At 43.3% G+C, this 23,242-nt stretch overlaps 1 protein-coding gene across 1 annotated transcript in view; it reads right to left on the bottom strand.

The window, feature by feature from the left end:
* mmrn2a (multimerin 2a) overlaps positions 1–23,242 on the bottom strand; it is an 82,721-nt gene that overhangs the window by 28,245 nt on the left and 31,234 nt on the right. Inside the window, exons 4-12 of the mRNA XM_079511842.1 lie at positions 19,712–19,795; positions 13,381–13,653; positions 7,843–8,035; positions 7,209–7,449; positions 2,391–2,618; positions 1,990–2,193; positions 1,388–1,651; positions 724–900; positions 282–405 (exon numbers count right to left, since the gene is read on the bottom strand). Of these exons, the coding sequence (XP_079367968.1) occupies positions 282–405; positions 724–900; positions 1,388–1,651; positions 1,990–2,193; positions 2,391–2,618; positions 7,209–7,449; positions 7,843–8,035; positions 13,381–13,653; positions 19,712–19,795 (1,788 nt within the window). The remainder of the gene's footprint in view (positions 1–281; positions 406–723; positions 901–1,387; positions 1,652–1,989; positions 2,194–2,390; positions 2,619–7,208; positions 7,450–7,842; positions 8,036–13,380; positions 13,654–19,711; positions 19,796–23,242) is intronic.

Here is a 23,242-nt window from a genome sequence, read left to right as displayed (position 1 = left end):
CTCTGTCTCCCCCAGCAGACTGCTACCATCCACAGCTTCTCTTTACCTCTGTCTCCCCCAGCAGACTGCTACCATCCACAGCTTCTCCTTACCTCTGTCTCCCCCAGCAGACTGCTACCATCCACAGCTTCTCTTTACTGTACCTCCGTTTCTCCCAGCAGTCTGCTACCATCCACAGCTTCTCTTTACCTCTGTCTCCCCCAGCAGACTGCTACCATCCACAGCTTCTCTTTACCTCTGTCTCCCCCAGCAGTCTGCTACCATTCACAGCTTCTCTTTACCTCCCAGCAGCTTGTCGTGCAGGTCGGCCAGCCGGTCCTCCTGGTCCTGGAGGGGCCGGTCCAGGAACTCCAGCACCTCCTCCCCAATCAGCCTCTCCAGGACGTCTGTGTGTCTCATGGCATCCTGCAGTCAGGGATGGGATGATATGAAAAGGACTTATTTTAAATAATTGTGATTAAACGCAATTATCGCGATAATCAAAATCTAAATATTTTGTTAAATATAAACACTTGAACCCCTATCGATTTTGGCAAATCGATTTGTGTAGAGTGAAATGAGAGCGTATCAAATGCACTCTTTAAGGGTCCGTTTTAGTATAGAGGGTTTAAGCGGTACTGAATTTGCAGCTCAACAAAAGCAAATTCCAAGTGTTACTATGCTGAGGAAATTTCACGATGCAATTTGTGCGACTGATAATAAGGATTATCGTCCCATCCCTACCTGCAGCAGGGACTGGAAGGAGCTGGACAGACGGCGCATGTCCTCCGCCAGCTGTCCCTGGCTGTCCCTCAGGGAGGACACGTCCGCCTCGCTGCCTGCCAACGAGCCTCCCAGATGGGTCACGTCTCGACTCAGAGTCCTGGTCCTCTCCTGCTCGAAGGCCAGGGAGTCCTTCACCTGTGAATGTGAGGACAACGCTATTGTAGTTCACTAAAAACTAAATGGAAAACTACTAGGTGTGAAAAAAACCTTTTAGTTTATAAAAAATAATTTTCTGTACTTTTTTCCTGTAATCAAATGTCCAAAATAGGGACACCTTGGTGGCAAAGAATCGCCTGCAGAATTGTCGGTATTGAAGTTAAAAAAGTCAAATAATGTATGGAATGTATTTGTTTGGCTTTGGCCAATATATCGGTGACTCTTATTCAGTTACCTGTCCCTCTACAGTCGACACAAATGCCTCTCATTTGTTTTCATGTCAAGGACCCCCAAATGAATGTATTTGGCCATCTGAGAATATTTTGTGCCAGGGACCTCCATACAAGATTTGTGTGCAAAATGTTTAAACAAATAATCCAGTTGCACAATTTTTTTGAAAATAACCACCGGTATATTAACAAATTCTGACTTGGAGGAAACCACTGCTCCACACACTCTCACTCACCTGACGGAGTCCCTGCTGCAGATCCTCCATCAGCGGCTGCCAGGCGCCCATGTCCTCCCAGTGGCCCGCCGCGCCCATGTCGTCTCCGCCCCCTTCCAGGGCCAGGCGGTTGTCATTGGCCAGCTCCGTGACGTTGGCCAGGCCTCCCTGTAGCAGGACCATGTCGGAGCGCAGCGCCCTGCAGTCGCAGTCCGACGTGGTGTTCTTGTACAGCAGAGAGTACAGGTCGTCCACGTCCTCGTCCAGAATCGCCAGACGGCGGTTCTGAGAGAGAAGAGGTCGGATAAAAAGATACCGTCAAGACCTGAAGCCGATTCTACCAAGCTTAACTGTCTTCTGGAAAGACATGTTTACAGTATATATCAGCGGTGCCCAAAACCGTTTTATGTCAAGGACATCACTTCACTACTTCCACTTCACTAAGTCCCTCCCCAACCCATCCTTGTCCAAAAGGATAGTTAGCAGCAAAGAAAGCTTGACCTGCATAGCAACCGTTGCTAAACTATTTGGACTGGCATTGGACAATCGCTTTTTGGGGTGGGATTTAGTGAAGGGCTAATTGTATTCAAAAGACAAGTCAAAATCCCCACTGGAGTGTGTACCTGTTCACTTGTGTTCCCTGCCAGCTCGTTGAATCGGTTCATAACGCTGACCTTGGCGGCTTCCACCTCCAGACCTGTCTCCATGAACTGGATCTGACTGTTCCTCCCGGTCTGGGCGATCCGCTCCTCCAGGCCCACCAGCATGGACCTCACCTCCGTCACATCCCCTGACGTCGTGTCCAAGTCCTCCACTAGCCCGTCCACCTGGAACATGCAGGACAACACATTATTGGGGGGCATATGTTATTCTGACGTAGCAGGACGTACCAATAGTGGCCCCGACATACGTGACCAGTTAAGACTCACTGGTGTCTCTGACATACATGGCCGGTTAACACTCACCGTGGCTTCCGAAAAAGGCTCGTAATTGCAGAAAAAAGAAAGTTAAATCTTGTATCCACCTTCACAGTGTTGTTGACCACTTTGTCATTCAGACGCTCGATGGCCGTCCACACCGCGGACAGATTCATGGGCGGCAAATGGTCTGTGGGCGTTTGCTCCTGGGGGACGTGGGGGTGCGTTATGGAGGGCGGGGGTGGGGTTACTCTTCCTGCATGGAGATCCTCGGCTAGCTGCTCCTGGTCCAGCCTCATCTCAGCCATGGTGGCGTTCATGACCTGGAGGTTAGCCTAGTAGGAACACAACATCGAGGTTAGCCTAGTGGTAACACAGCATACAGTTCACCACAAGCAGTGATTTTTACTTACTGTATAGTAAATCAATCAAATCATGTAGCAATATTCTGTTGTAAAGTCCGGAATTCAAAATTTACTCTACTAAAATTATTGGTATTAAAATGTACCTAATAAAGGGATAGTTAAAAGTAAATTAATTCACAAAACTAACGTCATTTGTATTGTTGACCTAAAGAATTAACGAAAGTTGTACTAATATTTTAGAAATAGTTCAACAATACAAATGACGTTAGTTTTGTGAATTAATTTACTTTTAATGTGTGGCCCCTGTGCCCCCCACAAAATGACCGGAACTACTTAATATTCACCAAAACCAGAGCAGAACTCGGGACTCAGGCAATCAATTAATACAGTTGCAACCACTATATTAATGGCAAGTATTTCATACAACGTAAGTTAAAAAAATTTGAACTATCCCTTTAAAGTACCAAAAATAGAAAGTACTCATTATGCAGAATGTCACTTTCCACACATTTTCAAATGAAAAACATGTATACAAATATTTAGAAAATAGCTCATCTACAAGCTTCAAATGGCCAAAATGTATAGGGCTGAAGTGGGTAAATGTATTGTTTTGTAATAATAATCAAAATTTACAAAGTAACTAGTAAGTTTAGTATTATTCTAAAGTAGTAGAGTAGTGGAGTAAAAGTACAATATTTGTCTCTTATCTAAGATGTAGTGGAGACAGGAGAAGAAAAAAGTTGGAAATACTCCAGTAAATTGCACTTAAGTACTATACTTAAGTAAATGTACTGGCCACACAATTTGTTTAGAGTTTAGAACAGATGATGTGGATATTGTAAATACTAGAGCTATATAGTGTTAATAGTCCAGTGAACCTCAACCTTATTAATGTCAAGGACCCCCATTTGATATGTTTTTTTTCTCCGTATCTCTGGGACCGCTGGACACGGCAAACATCATCAATTAACTAAGTGTTAGTTTAACTGTAAGTGAGAGTCATGGGAGTGCATTTATATCCCCCCAAGGACCACTAGGTGTCACCAGACCCCATCGTTGAGAGCCAGTGGCGCAGACTTCTTATGTGGGACTGCAAAACCACAGGTGACCTCACAGTGGGGTTAAAGGTCATATTGCTAAAACAATTATTATGATTGTGACATAATATTAATTTGAATTGTGTCAGATCCATAATTATTGTCTTTGTTCAAACTTCACCTCTGAAAGCGTCATCATTCATTGGGAACCTTTGTGTATCTTATAGCTGTGAGTCAGAAACATAAGGGGCCAGATTCAGGAAGCAATTTACACTCATATTTTGAGTTACGTGTGGAATTCATCATTTGAAATTGACCGTGACTTTGGCCGTAAACTACGTCCATTCTCAAGTCAAGTCCAACCCTGACTTGCAGGGATGTATTTACAATGCTTTAGTCTTCATGCTGAATCAATATTCAAAAATATGTAGGCTATGTGCCCAACATTGGTCAACACATAAAAAGATTATAGCCTATGTATATAGCCGATGTATTGCGCAGCTTGCGCTTGTAGGCCTATACATATTCTATTGTTCACATGACGGTCTGACAGAGACAAAAACTAGGGCTAATTATATAACAAATACAAGTCCACATTATTGAATGGCATCAGCGTGTTTGCAAGTCGGCCAGTCACAGTTCTAAGCCAGCTCACCAAAGTATAAGATCATGCCTTAAATGATACAACACTGGCTGCCTCGTTGGGCACAGAATGATGTGCCACATTTCTTTGTGGTATTAATTATAAATAGGCTACTGTAGGCTACTATATTGATCTCATCATGAACAACACGCACCGAACTTCCATCATGCCAAGTGGCAACTAACTCCAAATGTCCCACGAATAATTTTAATATTATTGACGACATTGAACCATTCATACTATAGCCAACTTACCTCTGACGAGGAAGGATATAGGCTACCTGCCGTATGGTTGAAAATTGAAATAGCTACGTGTTCAGATTCAGAACAAATCCATTCCCCAGGCAAAAGACAGTTCCCCTCATTAATCAATGCAGCTCTGATAAAAACAATATCGGGTATCTTTTTTTACCTCTGCAAAGGTGAGTGAACAATTGTTCAATAGAAAGCGCTTTTATAATATAATTGCCAAGTATAGCCTTGGTCTTGAGGTTGAACTTAAATAAATAAATAAACTAGAGTTGCATATAAGTGAGAGTAGCCTATACTTTATAACGTTCAGTCAGTTGACATTGCGAGAGACTCGTCTGTCAAAATAAGCTGATCTACAAGTTCATGCGGTGCAGTGCATCGCGGAGCACCGCATTCACCGTAAGCTTGTAGATGTGTGCATTTTGCAGGCTGTGATCTGACATTGATGTTTTCCTTTGTTTACACACTCAGTTTGAACCCATTCCATGTCCTGCTTAGTTTCAGTTCATCTCTGCATTTCTTCCATAGTGTAACCCCTTTGACAGAAATACAGTGTAATTTTGAATTGGTCCTCACAAGTGGCTGCTCAAACATACAAATTCCTCTTAAATTATAATGACTCTCTATGTTTTGGAACACCAGGCGACACCAGGCGAAACGCTTGGGAAAGAGGCGAAATGAGCTACACCCGCGATACGCACAAATTAAGCCATTACGCCACCTTTTGTGAATGACACGTGAGATTGAGCGTACGGAATATACACACTCATTTACGCACTTCATTTACACCTGGTTGTAAATTTCCTTCGTGAATCTGGCCCAACTAAGGAACCTCACCATGGCAAAGTGCAGCCTTATAGCTGGGTCAAAAACATAAGGAATCTAATATAGGAACATAGCAAATATTAATAATATAATATTATATCTGTGAGTCAGATACATAAGGAACCTTATACAACATAGCAAAGTGCAGCCTTATATCTGTGAGTCAGATACATAAGGAACCTTAAACAACATAACAAAGTGCAGCCTTATATCTGTGAGTCAGATACATAAGGAACCTTAAACAACATGGCAAAGTGCAGCCTTATATCTGTGAGTCAGATACATAAGGAACCTTAAACAACATAACAAAGTGCAGCCTTATATCTGTGAGTCAGATACATAAGGAACCTTAAACAACATAACAAAGTGCAGCCTTATATCTGTGAGTCAGTTACATAAGGAACCTTAAACAACATAACAAAGTGCAGCCTTATATCTGTGAGTCAGATACATAAGGAACCTTAAACAACATAACAAAGTGCAGCCTTATATCTGTGAGTCAGATACATAAGGAACCTTAAACAACATAACAAAGTGCAGCCTTATATCTGTGAGTCAGATACATAAGGAACCTTAAACAACATAACAAAGTGCAGCCTTATATCTGTGAGTCAGATACATAAGGAACCTTAAACAACATGGCAAAGTGCAGCCTTATATCTGTGAGTCAGATACATAAGGAACCTTAAACAACATAACAAAGTGCAGCCTTATATCTGTGAGTCAGATACATAAGGAACCTTAAACAACATAACAAAGTGCAGCCTTATATCTGTGAGTCAGATACATAAGGAACCTTAAACAACATAACAAAGTGCAGCCTTATATCTGTGAGTCAGATACATAAGGAACCTTAAACAACATGGCAAAGTGCAGCCTTATATCTGTGAGTCAGATACATAAGGAACCTTAAACAACATAACAAAGTGCAGCCTTATATCTGTGAGTCAGATACATAAGGAACCTTAAACAACATGGCAAAGTGCAGCCTTATATCTGTGAGTCAGATACATAAGGACCCTTATACAACATAGCAAAGTGCAGCCTTAGCTGTGAGTCAGATACATAAGGAACCTTAAACAACATGGCAAAGTGCAGCCTTATATCTGTGAGTCAGATACATAAGGAACCTTAAACAACATAACAAAGTGCAGCCTTATATCTGTGAGTCAGATACATAAGGAACCTTATACAACATAACAAAGTGCAGCCTTAGCTGTGAGTCGGAAACAAAGAAAACAGAAAACAGACCATGCTCGCTGTCCTATACCTAAGACAAAGCCTTCTGCGAAGACAAGGATCTTATGTGCGAAAATTGTTTGTCGACTACCTTTTTTCACTTACGAAAACTAAATTAAAACTAAGCTATGATGACTAAAACTTAGACGAAATATACTGACAATTTGTCCAAAAATAGGCTACAAACTAGACTAAAATGTTGAGGAGGGACTAGTGGAGAGATCCAGTGGAACTAAAAGACAATTCATTGTATGCTTGTTTGCATGCTGAAAAAGGTTGTGAGCTTGTAGATCGGTGATTTTCAGCATGCAACCAAGTGTAAAATCAGCCATTACGACGCCATCAAGGCCTGTTAAAATATATTTTAGTCGACTAAGATCTTACGACATTTAGTCAACTAAAACCATAGACTAAAAGTAAAACATTTCAGGTGACTAGTAACATATGACAAAGAAATACATATGACTAACATGAAATGTTAGTCAATTTTATTCAAAGGACTATGAACTAAAGCACCAAAATGTGCTGTCAAAATCAACAATAGTCGAGAGACTTTATCGCTGACCTGCAGCAGCTTGTGGTTCCGCTTGAGCTTCAGGTCCACCTCCGTCTTGAAGACGGTCAGGTTGTAGTGCAGGATGGCATGCTGGGAATGCATCGTCCGGCCCACCTCGTTGATCTCGCTGTGGATCTCATCCAGCTTGGTGTTGATCCACCCCTCCATCGCATGTCCTCCTCCTCCCCCGGCCATGTTGTCCGCGCCTCCCGGCGGGGTCTCCCTGCGGATGCCCGACCCCTGATCAGGGCTGTCACGATGCCAGATTTTAAGTTGACGATTAATACATAATAATAATAAATTATGAAAACGTAACTTCTGTTTGGCCTTTTTAGCTTCATAATCATAGATTTGACAGGGGCAGATAACGAATATGGTACATACAAATATTACATAATTATTATAGTACTATAATATTAATATTGATGTTATATTACTGACATAATAATACATTAATAAATTGCAGAAATAGCTTGTACAAACAAATCTTCTATTTCTGCTATTTTTGAAAAATGTTCAACTTTTTTTTCCAACACACATTTCAAACGATTGAACGATGACGATTATGCAAAAAACAATCGCGATCGTCTCAAATAACTGTGATTAGGGCGATTCTAAATGTAATAACTGTGAGAGCCCATACCCCTGATGATGGGTGCTTCTGATGTGGGCCACGTCTCGGGACAGGTCGCCCACCTGCCTGGTGAGGGCCTCCAGGGTGAGGTTGAAGCCCTCGAAGACGGGCTGCAGCTGGGACATGATGAGAGCCATCATGTGGGGCAGCGGGAGGGCGGAGGCCAGGGGAGGGTAGGGGAGAGGCCCGGCATCATCCACTTCTGGACATGAGGGACACAATAGATAGAGAGACAACCAAGAGATGAACTTTTCCATTCTTTTCTCTTTTTTTTTAACTTTGTTTATAATAAGCACAATAACTATTCCCAGAACAGTTAGACTGTTCCCACATATTAGTGTTTGTTCAGTAACAGGGCTCTCTCCAGCTCTTTAATAAACAGAATGCAAAATACAAATTTGAATCAATTGAGAGAAAGACACCTCCACTGTTCCAGGAGCAATTTTGTTTGTTAAGTTTGTTTTTGTTTGTTTGTTTGTGGGAGACTAGGGGGGCTTTAGCCCCCGCTGGTGGAGGCTTAGCCACCTCCGCCCTAAGCCCCCCTCCCCACAAACCCAATTGACTGACTTCTATGTAAACCACAATTCATTAGCCCCCCCCCCCCCCCCCCCCCCCCCCCCCCCCCAAGGTTACTTTGAGACCCACCAATGCCTGTGCATAGAGAATATTGACTCAGTGTATACAGTGTAGTATTAAGTTTGGGAACCAGCGTCTCTAGAGTGTGCCAGCACGGCATGGGGTCAAATCCCATGTCTCCTGCACTGTCCGTCTATCCTGTGTTGTCTCCGTCTCCGCTGTCTTCCTGTCTGTCCAGAAATAAAGTACGGCGGGGGAAGCGGACAGCCCACGCTGTTTTTCTTTTTACGTTTTTTTTTTTTTTCTTCTTTTTTCTTCCCACGTACAGACTCAACTGATTCACACACACAATTCTAAATCGTAATGAATATTTGTTTTCTTGCCATTGTCTGTTGCATATATTTTTGTCAATTCATTTCGCATCCTGTACTGAAAAGCTTCAAATCCCCCCTCGTTAATCGCGGAGCGCTTCCTCCGTTGGCACCGTGCGAACTGTTGATATCAGCTCTGGGTTGAATTACCCAGAGTGCCTCACTGTCTCCAGCTACAATCTGCACCATGTGTGTAGCCTACTCTCACACACGTACACCGGAACAAAACAATGTCTTCACAGTCACACAGATAACATTGTCATTCGTAGCAGTGCATGGTTCTCAAACTGTTCTGTGTCAACTCCAATCAGAAAAAGCGACAGAAGATAGACTTTTGGGGATACATAAGATGTCATATATAATATTGTCCATTTAACCATTGTCCATGCAACTACACTAATACAAAATTCTGATATTTTTCAAATACAATACAATGTAACAGATCTACAAGCTCGCAGCGTGGCACAAAGTGACAGAATGGCCGGCAGGCTGAAAGAAAGAAAGAAAGAAAGAAAGAAAGAAAGAAAGAAAGAAAGAAAGAAAGAAAAAAAGAAAAAAAGAAAGAAAGAAAGAATATAATAATCTTGGAATATAGTAGTCTACCTTTAAGTGGATAAAGTGGTTAAGATGATCGTGGTGGCGCTACATAATGTTAACTACTTTTTCTGGGGCCCTCTGGAACACCGACCCCAGGGACCCCCAGGGACCCCCCGGAACCAATGATGTATGGTGAATATTTTTTGTTTGTTGGTTTGTTTGTTTTTGTCAAATACGTTTTTATTAAGAACAGGTTATGAATTATTATATAATTGGTATGCCTACAGTATATTTTTCCTTTTACAAAAAACAAACAGAAGGAAAGAAAAAACAGACAAAAATAACTCAATCCCTCCCACCCATACTGCTCAGTGACACCGCATAGAATGTATGGTGAATCTTATGATGGTGTCTTTAGCTAGAAATAACTGATCTGCAAGCTCACAACGTGATTTTAGGTAAGGGGGCGGCTGTCATAACATAACGTGTGTGTGTGTGTGTGTGTGTGTGTGTGCGTGCCTGCGTGCCTGCGTGCCTGCGTGCGTGAGTTGTGTGTGTGTGTGTGTGTATGTGCATGCGTGAATGTGCGTGTGGCGTGTGTTGTAGAAGCTATTTTTAGCTGCGGTTCAATTTCCCTGCAGCGTTGGTGTTTTTTTCATGCTGATGTCTTTGATTTGGAGGCCAGAGGGGGTCGCGAGTTCTGCAGACAGACATGAACTATAAATGTAAGTTCAACTCTCATTCGGGAATGGATGCTGGAAACACACTTGGAAGTTTGATACTGTGAACTTTAACACTGATTCTCTGAAAATGTGAGTTTCCAGTGGAATGGGACAACAACTTGTTTTTCACTCTCTCTCCATTTCATTTTTTGCTGTTTTTAATCTGTAGAACAGTGGTTCTCAAAGTACGATCTCGGGACCTCCAGGGGTCCTTGAGAGAGCTCCAGGGGGTCCCCTCTCCCCAGCTATAATGTGTTGGTATTGTAGGTACTGGGAACCAGAGGGACCTTTACAGGTCTGTAACTGATAGTGTATGAATGGAACCAAATGGACCTTAACGCCTCAAGCCTGCAACGGCTGGTCCGGTGCATCACAGGAACAAGGACACATTTTGTTGCAAAAGGAGGAGAGGACACTGGAGCAGCACGGACAGTTTAAGCCTTTTTTATTAGGTGCTAGTATAGAAACGACTAACGTTTCGACCTATGCAGTCTTCATCAGTCAAAATTAACCTTAACAGGGAGAGTGTATGACCAAATGAACCTTAACAGGTCTGTAACTCTGAGAGTGTATGACCAAATTAACCTTAACATGTCTGTAACTCTGAGAGTGTATGACCAAATGAACCTTAACATGTCTGTAACTCTGAGAGTGTATGACCAAATGAACCTTAACATGTCTGTAACTCTGAGAGTGTATGACCAAATGAACCTTAACATGTCTGTAACTCTGAGAGTGTATGACCAAATGGTCTAATGTAGACTAAACTGGGGGGCCTTGAACAGAGAGGGGTTCTGTTCTGTATTGTTTGTCCAGAATGCCTAGCACTTACACACACACACACACTCGCACGCACGCACACGCACACACACACACACACACACACACACACACACACACACACACACACACACACTAGTGGCTGTATGATGTCAGGGACCTCAGCCCCTTTCATCATTCACAACCTGTTTTCTTAATGAGACCAGAGAGAACGAATGACCCCAAAATCGCTCATACACACAGACGCGCAGTCGCGCACACACAAAAAGTAACCCTTCTCTTCCCACATGTTGGAGAGGTCAGGGGTCAAACTACAGTGAGGTCATTAAGTGACAGGAAGTTTCAGGTCACCCCCTGCCGTGAGAGTCAGACTCCAGCTGTAGTACACGCGCACACACACACACACACACACACACACACACACACACACACACACACACACATACCACCCGTGTGTGTGCCATGTGCTTGAAATCAAACAGACCCTCCTTAATGTTTTGAATAATTTCTGGCCTGCTAGGGCCAGAGTTGTCTGTCTACGACAGGTTACTTTCAGGTCGAGACCCAAAAGAGAGATTAGACGTTGTCCCTGGACCCCCAACTAGTGAAAAATAGCTGATAGCGCACAACGCATCGCTTCTTCTTAAAATGTATACATTTGTTTTAATTATTTGTATTTAACATTTTTAAATGTAGGAAAAGAAAATGGGATTTTAACTCGAGTCATGACCATAGATATATTTACCATACCATTTATAGAAAATAGGTCATGACCCATACAAATTAGTCTGTGACCCACAAATGGGTCCCAAACCACTGTTTGGGAAACAGTGGGTCAACTTTTTGTACACGAGGGCTTACACTTGACTGTGTGGAGAATGACAGGAAAGAGGGAGCTCAGGACTCGACCATGCGACACGCTGTCAGGCCAGAGCCTATATATGTGGCATGCGCCTGGACCACTAGACCAGCGGGCGCCCCGACATACAGAGATGAAAGACATAGTGCGGAATATTCTGTTGTAAATCTCTAAGCGGGAGAGATCAGACGGAGCCTGGAATACAACGTGGTTTCTGTTTTCAGTGATTCCGCCTAAAATAATAACCCTCAGTTCAGGAAGTCAACGAGTTAAAGATGGCACTGCTTTGGAAAAACGTTGGGAAAGTTGAACAAGCACTCCTCCTTTTCCAAATAAGGAAAAATCCAGCATGTCACAGCAGGGAGCAAGACAAATAAATAACACCCTGCGCGTGCGTGCGTGCATGTGTGTGTGTGTGTGTGTGTGTGTGTGTGTGTGGCGTGCGACCATAAAATGAGAACTGCCACTATATTAGCACTACTGTGTCACCATGTGCATTGCATCACACACGCACGCACGCACATACACACAGACACGCGCGCACGCACGCACGCACACACACACACTTTCCTACACAGGATATCCTCTCTTTCTTCTCGAAAAAAAAAAGGTTCTATACATTGTGTGTGTGTGTGTATGTGTGTGTGTGTGTGTGTGTGTGTGTATGTGTGTGTGTGTGTGTGTGTGTGTGTGTGTGTGTGTGTGTGTGTGTGTGTGTGTGTGTGTGTGTGTGTGTGTGATGTGTTTGCTCAATGACATCATGGTTATTAATATGACATTGAGGTTATGTTCTCTCCGGAAAGGGACGATTACAATCATCATTTCTTCTTTTTTTTCCCCCAAAATTATAACTTTTCTCAATTTCAAAATGAGCCTATACTTGTAACGATTATTTGTCCCCATGATAACAGTCGTTTGCAAATAACAGGGTTTCTCAACCTTTCCTGGATCAGGGCCCACTTGAAAGTATCGAAAGCGCTTTTGCGTACCACCCATCTGACCACTTAACACAGCCGGATGACAGCCCTGTTAGCTGGGGATTCCAGGGGGTCCCCAGCTAAATAAAGTGGGGGTTCCAGGGTCTCCAGCAAAAATAAAGTGGGGATTCCAGGGGGTCCACAGCTAAAATATTGCTTGTTACTTGCGCAAGCAGAGCGCGCAAGTACTGCGATCAGCTGGGTATGTTTGTCGGTGTTGTCCACCGGTCAATAAGGGACCACCATTCTTGATGACGTAACTAAGGTAGTTTGGTGATCGGCTGGGTATGTATGTATGTATGTATGTATGTATGTATGTATGTATGTATGTATGTATGTATGTATGTATGTATGTATGTATGTATGTATGTATGTATGTATGTATGTATGTCGTGTAAGATTGGTGGTCACGTATTGGCTGTTGATGGTGACGTAACTAAGGTACGTTTCAAGGTTGGTATAAGGTCAATAACGGGTCTAAAGGATTTAGAACAGCAGTTGTAATAGTTAGTAGCAGTACATCATGCGCGCTCTGCTTGCGCACAAGTAGGACATACATGGCCTATATGTGCAAGGCGCAAGTTGGCACCTCGTTAGGAACATTACCATAGAGTTAAAAATATAGAGAGGGCGATGGATATCCCCTCCCATCCACTTGCATGCTTCTAAACTTAGAGAGGGCGATGGATATCCCCTCCCATCCACTTGCATGCTTCTAAACTTACCGTGAAGGTTGTAGTTCGGCTGCTGATGGTTTCCATGGTGAAGGTGCGGGTTGGCGTTGTGGGCGTGGTCGTGGCTGGGATTGTGGGTGGAGCCGTGCGGGTGGTGGGCGTGTCCTGGGTGGTGGTCGTGGGTGGGGCCTGCGGTGAGCTCCGCCTCGCTGAGCGCCGTGTCATTGTGGTGGACGACGTCGCCCTGAGACAGCGACGTGGTGACAGGAACCTGGAAGTCATTCTGCTCCTGATCCAGGTCTGACTGGAGTCTGGCCTGCACGGCTACGCGCACCACACACACACACACACACGCACACACACACACACACACACGCACGCACGCACGCACACACACACGCACGCACGCACACATACACAGAGATGTGAAATTCCAAAGTTTCCAAAGAGACCGGACCTGCCATTTGTACTTCAGTGAAACATCAGTGAATTGTCCAAGCATTGTCACAGAGAAAGGGGGGGGATTTACCAAGCGTGAAATGGTGCCAGGTGTGAATTGGCCTCTTTTCACAACAAGCAAAAAAAAAGGCTTTTAAGGAAAAGATCGGGAAAAGTGAAGAGAAGTGTGAAGAGTTCAGATGTCATGTCTGTATCCTCACACACAATCAGAAAGACAGACAGATTGACTTAAAACAAAAGTGTAAGATCTGAGTAAATGTGATGAACCCTGGTCAACAAACGACCAGAGTAAATGATCACATGTAGTGCTACAAAGTAACTAGGAAACAGAGTAAATGATCACATGTGCTACAAAGTAACTAGGAAACAGAGTAAATGATCACATGTAGTGCTACAAAGTAACTAGGAAACAGAGTAAATGATCACATGTAGTGCTACAAAGTAACTAGGAAACAGAGTAAATGATCATTATGTAGTGCTACAAAGTAACTAGTTAACTGGCTAAATGTCAAACCTGAGCCTCTGAATAAACAACACACTATCTAAATAACATTATTGGCATATTTGGACAAGGAAAAACTAACCTAAAATAACAAAAGAACAAGTAAATAACTCTGCATAGTATAACATCTATCAAAGAAGGTGACAAGAGGGGACAACAGGAGAGAGATATAAAGAAGAGCATTGGTTCTCAAAGTGGGTTCCAGGGACAATTTACAATTTAGGCATTTAGCAGACGCTCTTAATCCAGAGCGACTTACATTAAGCAAGAACAAAAAGCATGGGAATACATCACATGTGTAAAATGCATTTATCGCGAAACATGCGTAAGCTAAGAACGTGACTAGAACATATCTATATAATGACACTATACATATAAACTATAACTAGAACATATCTATATAATGACTCTATACATATAAACTATACATATATGCTATACTATGCTGTACATATATACTATGAAGTGCTATGACTAGCACTTCATAGGTGCTAGTCATAGCACCTATGAAGGGACTCTTGGGGTCAAGTCTATACCTCTGACAGAATACAAATGGATGATCGGTATACAAATACAAGTCTAGATAACTCTTGACAGTATACAAATGGAACCAAATGGACCCTGATGGCTCCATGTGTTTCCATTTGTATACTGTCAGAGTTAAAGGGACACTTCACCCTATTTGCTAAAAAATATATGTTAATGACGTTTACTAGATTTAGAACACTTTCCTGGGGGTCTTTAAGTGAGTCCAGTGTCGATGACATCAGAGACACTGGGCTCACAGCTAAAATGTAAAATATCTAAAACCACATATTACACAGATAAAGACCCCCAGGAAAGTGTTTCTAAACGTCATTAACATATTTATTTTCCTTTAAGGGGAGAGCTTAAGTGTAAAAGTTTGAGAAAGTAGAGCATGCACAACAAACAAAAAGCACAGATGAGTAAATGGAACCTTTGGTACCAGGTGGAACAAGTCCAGCTCCCTTCTCTCTCTCTCTCTCTCTCTCTCTCTCTCTCTCTCTCTCTCTCTCTCTCTCTCTCTCTCTCTCTCTCTCTCTCTCTCTCTCTCTCTCTCTCTCTCTCTCTCTCTCTCTCTCTCTCTCTCTCTCCTCTCTCTCTCTCTCTCTCTCTCTCTCTCTCTCTCTCTTCTCTCTCTCTCTCTCTCTCTCTCTCTCTCTCTCTCTCTCTCTCTCTCTCTCTCTCTCTCTCTCTAATGATGCAATGATGCTAATTAAGGTTTGTTGTGTTCCATAATCCATTCGGGTCAAACTAGAGTCAGGGTGCTGGTATTGTACATTTTGGCTCACTGGGTTCATATAGTGGGTTCACATGCTGATATGGATAAACAGGATGACCAACAGACAGACAGACAGGCAGGTAGAGAGAGAGAGACAGGAAGGGAGACAGACAGACATACATACAGACATGGAGTGAGACAGACTACTGAAGGATAAGACCTGGGGTCAGGCAGTGCAAAGGTACGCATGCATTAACGATTTAACGCACACACACACGCGCACACATGCACTCACGCGCACACACGCACACGCACACACACACACACGCACACACACACGCACACACACACGTTATGAGGGTATTTTTCATAGTTCCTGTGTGAGCACATACTTGGAGCGTTGAAAAGACCTTGTGTTGATTAGGAGTGACGAGTTGTTAAACCACAATGGACAAATAACAAGAGGTGTTTTTGAACAAGTGGAGACACTGTTTTTCACACCGAGGCTGATGCAGTGTCACAACAAGGGAAGTGTGTTTGTGTGCGCGCACACCACGCATGTGCCATTAAAAAAGAATTATGGATGAGCAAGTGTTTGAGAATGTGTGCACTTGGAATGAGAATGATTGTGCGCTTTCATGTGCATGTGTCTGTGTGCGTGTGTGTGTATGTGTGTACGTGCGCGTGTGTGTGTAATACAATAGTTTAGCTGCAGTGGTGTTGAAGAATTGATTACGTGGGACCTTTTGCTTTTAGGAAGCAGTTCAATAGCAGGCGGGGTTGGTAGGCGGGGCCGGTATTGCCCCGCGGGGCAGTATACGGTCGGGGGGTTCACCTCTTTGTTTGGTCCTGTTTGTTATGCACCCCCAAAAGGTCAAAGGGTTATTTTTAGGTTACTAATGCTCCATCAAGATGTGTTGTGTTTGAATTCTGTCCATCGGCAAGTGCATGTGTTTTTTTCTTGTTGATCGAGACCGGATCTTCTTCCACAGTACAACTCTGCGTCATTCTTTGTTGGGTTACACACATTCACGCCAGGGACGTGCCTACCAGTACAACCACAATGTCTTATTGTTGTTGGCCATGTTTTCTACCTCTCTGGGCACAACGCTCCCTGGGGTCCCTGAGACTTTGCGCATTTATAGAATGATCGGGAAACTACAGTAGCTGACCTATAGGCTCTATAGTCTATATGCACAGCAACCATGTTGCCTCTCCCTTACTTTGCAGGTGTGTGTGTGTGTGTGTGTGTGTGTGTGTGTGTGTGTGTGTGTGTGTGTGTGTGTGTGTGTGTGTGTGTGTGTGTGTGTGTGTGTGTGTGTGTGTGTGTGTGTGTGCACCCAAGGCCTGGCCGGTGTGATGGCCTTGTTGCACTGCTATGTCCTGCAAAACCACGCCCTGCCGGGTGAAACACCTAGTTTTTAGTATTCCCCAGACGGCACACGATTGGACACTAGAGGCGCCACCGTTTTTATTTTGAGATATCTGTCCTCTGGGAGAGCGGGACAATGGACACAGATTTGTATTGCTGATTGTAGCTTTAAGCCTCAGACTCAAGGGGAACAAAGTAAAATTGAAGAGAACTGACATAATTCCACAGACATCCTGAGCTTTGCAGTACATTAATGTGAGTTGGTTCAGGTGTGTGTGTGTGTGTGTGTGTGTGTGTGTGTGTGTGTGTGTGTGTGTGTGTGTGTGTGTGTAGGTTGGCTATTTTCAGCAAGTGATTTTCGTTGTGCTCCGGAGCATAAATTAGGCACCCAAGGCCTGGCCGGTGTGATGGCCTTGTTGCACTGCTATGTCCTGCAAAACCACGCCCTGCCGGGTGAAACACCTAGTTTTTAGTATTCCCCACACGATTGGACACTAGAGGCGCCACCGTTTTTATTTTGGTTTTGAGATATCTGTCCTCTGGGAGAGCGGGACAATGGACACAGATTTGTATTGCTGATTGCAGCTTTAAGCCTCAGACTCAAGGGGAACAAAGTAAAATTGAAGAGAACTGACATAATTCCACAGACATCCTGAGCTTTGCAGTACATTAATGTGAGTTGGTTCAGGTGTGTGTGCGTTAAGGCTGTACCCTAGCCCTGTTTTTAGGACTCGAACTTCGGCAGGAATTTTCGAGCGAACATCCGAACCATTCGTTTGTAATCAATTTGTTCGTTTAAGTAATTGGGGGGGGTGCATACAGAGTTTACGGACGTTTCTACTCTGCCACAATGTTATATGCTTGACACACACGGGCAGATGCAAGATAAAGATCACAGACTGTATTTGTAGCAGAGTAGTCGTTAAGCAGCTCAACCCCACCAAGCAGCTCAACCACTGAAACCAAAACAAATGTCCAACATAGATAAAAGTAATTACTCACCTACTGCTGCAGGTTCCATAAATAATCCCAGTGTTGTTCAAGATGCATGGTTTTTATATTGTAAATAATGATCGTGGCGTGGTTTAGCGACGACTACCACTATGAGAGGAGCTCACGTAACTTTGGGACTTTTGGGAGTGTCATATAGCTTGTTTACAACTGAAACAGACTTCCTGTTACTAACTTCCTCTTCAAAATAAGAGCCACATGTAATGATTAGTCAACACTAGTTTTATTTCTAAGTCTACTTACAGGACGTTAACATCTCATTTGAGTTCCTTTTGAATGCCTGTCAGATTTCTCTACGCAAGTGCGTGCGCGCGTGCGTGCGTGTGTGTGTGTGGATTGGGTGGGGATTGACCTTGAGTCTGTTCTATTCATTATGATTGCACGTGCACGCACACGCACACACACACACACACACACACACACACACACACGCACACGCCCTCTTCTTCCTCCAGTCCCGTGTAGAGGTGAAGACATTCTCACAGTGTTTACACTCAACTCAACCTACGTAGCTTCCTGAGTTTGTTAAGGTGTAGGGCGGTGTGTGTGTGTGTGTGCCTGTGTGTGTGTGTCTGTGTGTGTGTCTGTGTATGTGTGCGTGCGTGCGTGCGTGCGTGCGTGCGTGCGTGCGTGCGTGCGTGCGTGTGAAGGTGGTGTGAGTCCAAAGTGACTCACAAAAAGAAGGGTTTTCCAAAACCCAACAATGACTAAGTGATTGAAATGTAGTGTTCTGGCCTGACATTTCGATTTTAAAGGCCCCCCCATAACTCTGAGAGTGTACAGATGCAGAGTTACAGACCTGTAAGGATCCTTTTTGGACCCAACTTTGAAAACCACAGCCATAGATGTCATTTATACAGATGCTAGCTTTGATGTCGACCTGCTACAGTATTTACTTTGTAGCACACATTGTTTTCTCTGCAGTTTACTCCATGCTGTTGGGTAAAGAAGGATTTACACCTTGTCGTACCACAAATGTTCAGTGAGCTACACTGTCGGACCGTAAATGAAGCTCAAGAGCATCTGCTAAGTGGCTAAATACTAGGCCATATACACACACACTACAACAGCCACACTGGCAAGGTGTTACCAATGATAATAATCAGTGTTGCCAGATGGGAAACTTTAATTTAAACTATCGTACACAGCAAAAACATATATATCACAGGTGTAAATATGTAATTTCACAATTAAATATGTAGGATAATTTAACAACCTTGTTTGAGACTCCCACGAGACAAAAAAGGCTATGCTGCATGGAAACAGGCAACTTCCTGGACCTTACACAAATAAAAGCCTGAAACTGGACTGAAAAGACGGCTGTGTTTTGAATGCCTCCAAGTACAGAGCTACGGTCAGATTTACTGATTTACGCGATCAAGCAGCCGTGATCATATAAGAAGCGTTCCCTCTGCGACTGGAGGTGGAGTTTGGGGGAAAAATGGTTTGAGAATCGCTTATTTTTGTTTACACACAAGTTGACACAACATAAACCAATTGGTACATATTTCAAGAGCGAGAGATCACAGTAAATATCCACAATAAACCTTCTTCTTCCACACAGGGAGGAGAACAGCATTTGAAAGTTTGATAGGATGCGTTTTTACACGTCAGTGCTGTGACCATGTTTACATAGCATCTAATGAGTTTATTTTGCCCCTAACGCACGCATACAGGTTCTTATCAGTGTGACGTTGTCTGGAAATGCGTCTATATGGCTGTCGTGCATTTCCAACTGCACTGTAGTTTACACTGAACCCAAACAGATAATGGCGGAGCGAGGTGGTTCTGTTACCTGGGGCACGGACGTCTGTACTCCCTGGTTCGGACTGTCCAATCAGAAACGAGTCTTCGGAGTGGGATAGGTGGCCGTCGGTCACTAGAGGGGAGAGGGAGAGAGAGAGAGAGAGAGAGAGAGAGAGAGAGAGAGAGAGAGAGAGAGTCTGTTTAACACTCAGTTCAAATGAAAGAAAAGTCAATATAAAATGCAAGTGATGTAACTGGAATAGCAGATAGACGAGAGATGAAAACGAGAGAGTATGAAATATACCGGATATCGGATGCAAAGACAGGGGAATGAATGATGGAGCAATAGTTTCAAGTTAACAGACAAAAGAAAGAAAGAAAGAAAGAAAGAAAGAAAGAGTGGCCGAAGAAGGGAGGAGGAGGAGGAGGAGAAAGGAGAAGGGGACGAAAGGAAGAGAGGAGGAGGGGAGAGAGGATGCCACTTTTAGTAGTTCCTCCTTGTATTCGGTAAACAGTTCACTTTCCCAGCACATGTATGAGCATGCACACGCACACACACACACACACACACACACACACACACACACACACACACACACACACACACACACACACACACACACACACACACACACACACACACACACACACACACACACACACACACACACACACACACACACACACACACACACACACAACCAGCCAACCAGGGAGTGTTTTATTGTTTCTCACAGGAAACAGGCTATAAATTATGTCCCTTTAGTAAAAACAGAGACAATCACATGCGACATGCTTCTGTCCCCCAGCTAGGTTCTTCAGAAGGAAAAATCTGGACCTTATTTTAAAAGAATTATGCACAAAAATGTACAAAATGTTAAAGGACCGCTTCACCACTTGTCAACTTATCTTCATATAATTGGTCCTCACTCCTCACTAATGTTCATGATAAAATTCCACAATTGTTTTCTGCTCAGTCTGTGTCTCATAGGAGGGTTGTGGGCAGTCCAGCCCACCAGTGTCCACCAGTGACACCATAGGCAGATTTCTTTCTCAACAACATTTAAAAATATATATATTCATCGTGAGAACGATGGCTTCCATTATCGTATTACCACTTCTCAGGAATAGAAAGCCTGCGCTTTCTATTGGATTGAACCTGTGAGGCTGTGGTGACTGTACTGCATAGGGTCCAGTGTTGATTTTGAAAGGACTTTTTTATGTTTTATTTTGTCATAGACTTTTGAATAAAATTCCATTTAGTTTTAGTCTGTCATCTAAAATGATTTATACCAGTAAGACGCCCTGAGGGCGAGAAGCGACCTTGCCCTAAAAGGCCATAATCCCGCCATAAAGGTGGCATAATCCTGTTACTGTAACTGTACAGATCCCCTTGTCAAACCTAAACTGGTTTGACAAGGGGATCAGTACAATACAATAACAGGATTATGGCACCATTCTCATACTTGACCGAGAAATTCCGTTTGCCCCATCTACTTTGCTACTTTCACATTAGACAGACAATTTCCAAACTTTCCAAACCAAACCAAATCATTCTGCAGTGGACTCTATACTTTCTCTGGACCCCAATACAAGGGGCTTGATTCCAACACTATACAACACACTTAATTCAATAAATCCAGAAACTCCGTCTTAAGACAGCATGGGAGCAGGACTTGGAGTTGGAAGTGCCTGACGTGACATGGGAGACTGCTCTGAGACTATAGTCCACAGTTCTCTAATCTGTGCTAGACATAGCCTTATACAATGTAAGATTATTCATTGTGTTCACTACACACTAATGCTAGACTATAGCAAAGATATTTCCAGATCTTAGTTATGTACTCAATTTATTGGTTTTATACCTGTATATAATTTATGTTGTTTGTATGTCTGGCCTCGTGGGGAAAGATCGTGGGTGGGTGGGGAGGATTGGGAAAGGAGTTGTGGGAGAAAATATAAAAACAAAGAGTTGTATTTTCTTTCTGTGAAACTTGCATATGATGTCATACTCTAAAATGTATAAAAAAAAAGAAGAAGATATTTCCAGATATTACTGATGCACGTAACCGATGCAGACAACCCGCTGCTGATCCGTCTCACATGTTTTGGTCATGCCCCTGGTTAGTGGCTTTCTGGACCGACGTATTCAAATCCTATTCTGACATATCAGGTGTATCCATCCCATCCAACCTGCTAACGGCCCTATTTGGTGTTCTCCCAGGGACTAACATTCCTCCACACTTAATAATCTCCTTTACCTCTCTTTTTGCAAGACATCTCATACTCCTTAAATGGAAACAAGTTTCTCCACCTACACATAACGGATGGATAAAGGACATACTATTCTATCTTAAGCTTGAAAAGATTAGATTTTCATTTAATGGTTCTATGAGAACCTGCAGCAAACATGGATGCCCTTTGTGGACCATGTAAAGACCCTGACAGTAGTCCCAGAGATGAGCAATACTTGAACTGGGGAATGGTGAACGCATAGGCTTATTGTTGTTATTATGTGTTTATTGGCTAAGCACGGAATGTGAAATGTGATGTAATGGGGGGTATTTATGCATTACATACGTATGTTTATGAATAACGACCTAGGGAACCTTTTTTTAAACTGATAAAAAAAATTAAAAAAAATAAAGAAAAAAATATTTATGTAATTGGCTGCATGCCAAAAATAGCAGATCTACAAGCTCACAACGTGTCGCAGCGCTACGTGTTGTGACCTTGATTGCCTATTTTCGGAGCGTGACACCTGCTGCGTGCAAACCACACTGGATCTCTTCTCCACTAGTCCCTCCCTAACATTTTAGTCTATTTTATTTTCATTTGTTGATGAAATTGTCGGCACATTTAGTCTTAGTTTTAGTCATCATAGCTTATTTTTTTATTTCGTTTTCATCAATGAAAAAAGGTAGCCGACGGACATTTTTCATCGTAGCATTAGGCGACGAAATCAACACTGCTGTGAGGCTGTGGTTACTGTACGGTGTATGGCAGGGTTCCCCAATTAATTTTAATTGGGGAATTTTCGCGGGCCGCAAGGGGGCGCTCCGCGGGCCGCAAATGGCCCGCGGGCCGCCTATTGGGGAACCCTGGTGTATGGGGTCATCATAGTGTGGTTACTGTACGGTGTATGGGGTCATCATAGTGTGGTTACTGTACGGTGTATGGGGTCATCATAGTGTGGTTACTGTACGGTGTATGGGGTCATCATAGTGTGGTTACTGTACGGTGTATGGGGTCATCATAGTGTGGTTACTGTACGGTGTATGGGGTCATCATAGTGTGGTTACTGTACGGTGTATGGGGTCATCATAGTGTGGTTACTGTACGGTGTATGGGGTCATCATAGTGTGGTTACTGTACGGTGTATGGGGTCATCATAGTGTGGTTACTGTATGGTGTATGGGGTCATCATAGTGTGGTTACTGTACGGTGTATGGGGTCATCATAGTGTGGTTACTGTATGGTGTATGGGGTCATCATAGTGTGGTTACTGTACGGTGCATGGGGTCATCATCCAATAGACTGTGGTTACTGTACGGTGCATGGGGTCATCATAGTGTGGTTA

Source organism: Electrona antarctica (assembly GCF_951216825.1).
Source record: "Electrona antarctica genome assembly, chromosome: 10".
Lineage (NCBI taxonomy): Eukaryota > Metazoa > Chordata > Actinopteri > Myctophiformes > Myctophidae > Electrona > Electrona antarctica.
The sequence above is the reverse complement of the archived record's forward strand: the minus strand, read 5'-3'. Positions and strand labels throughout refer to the sequence as shown.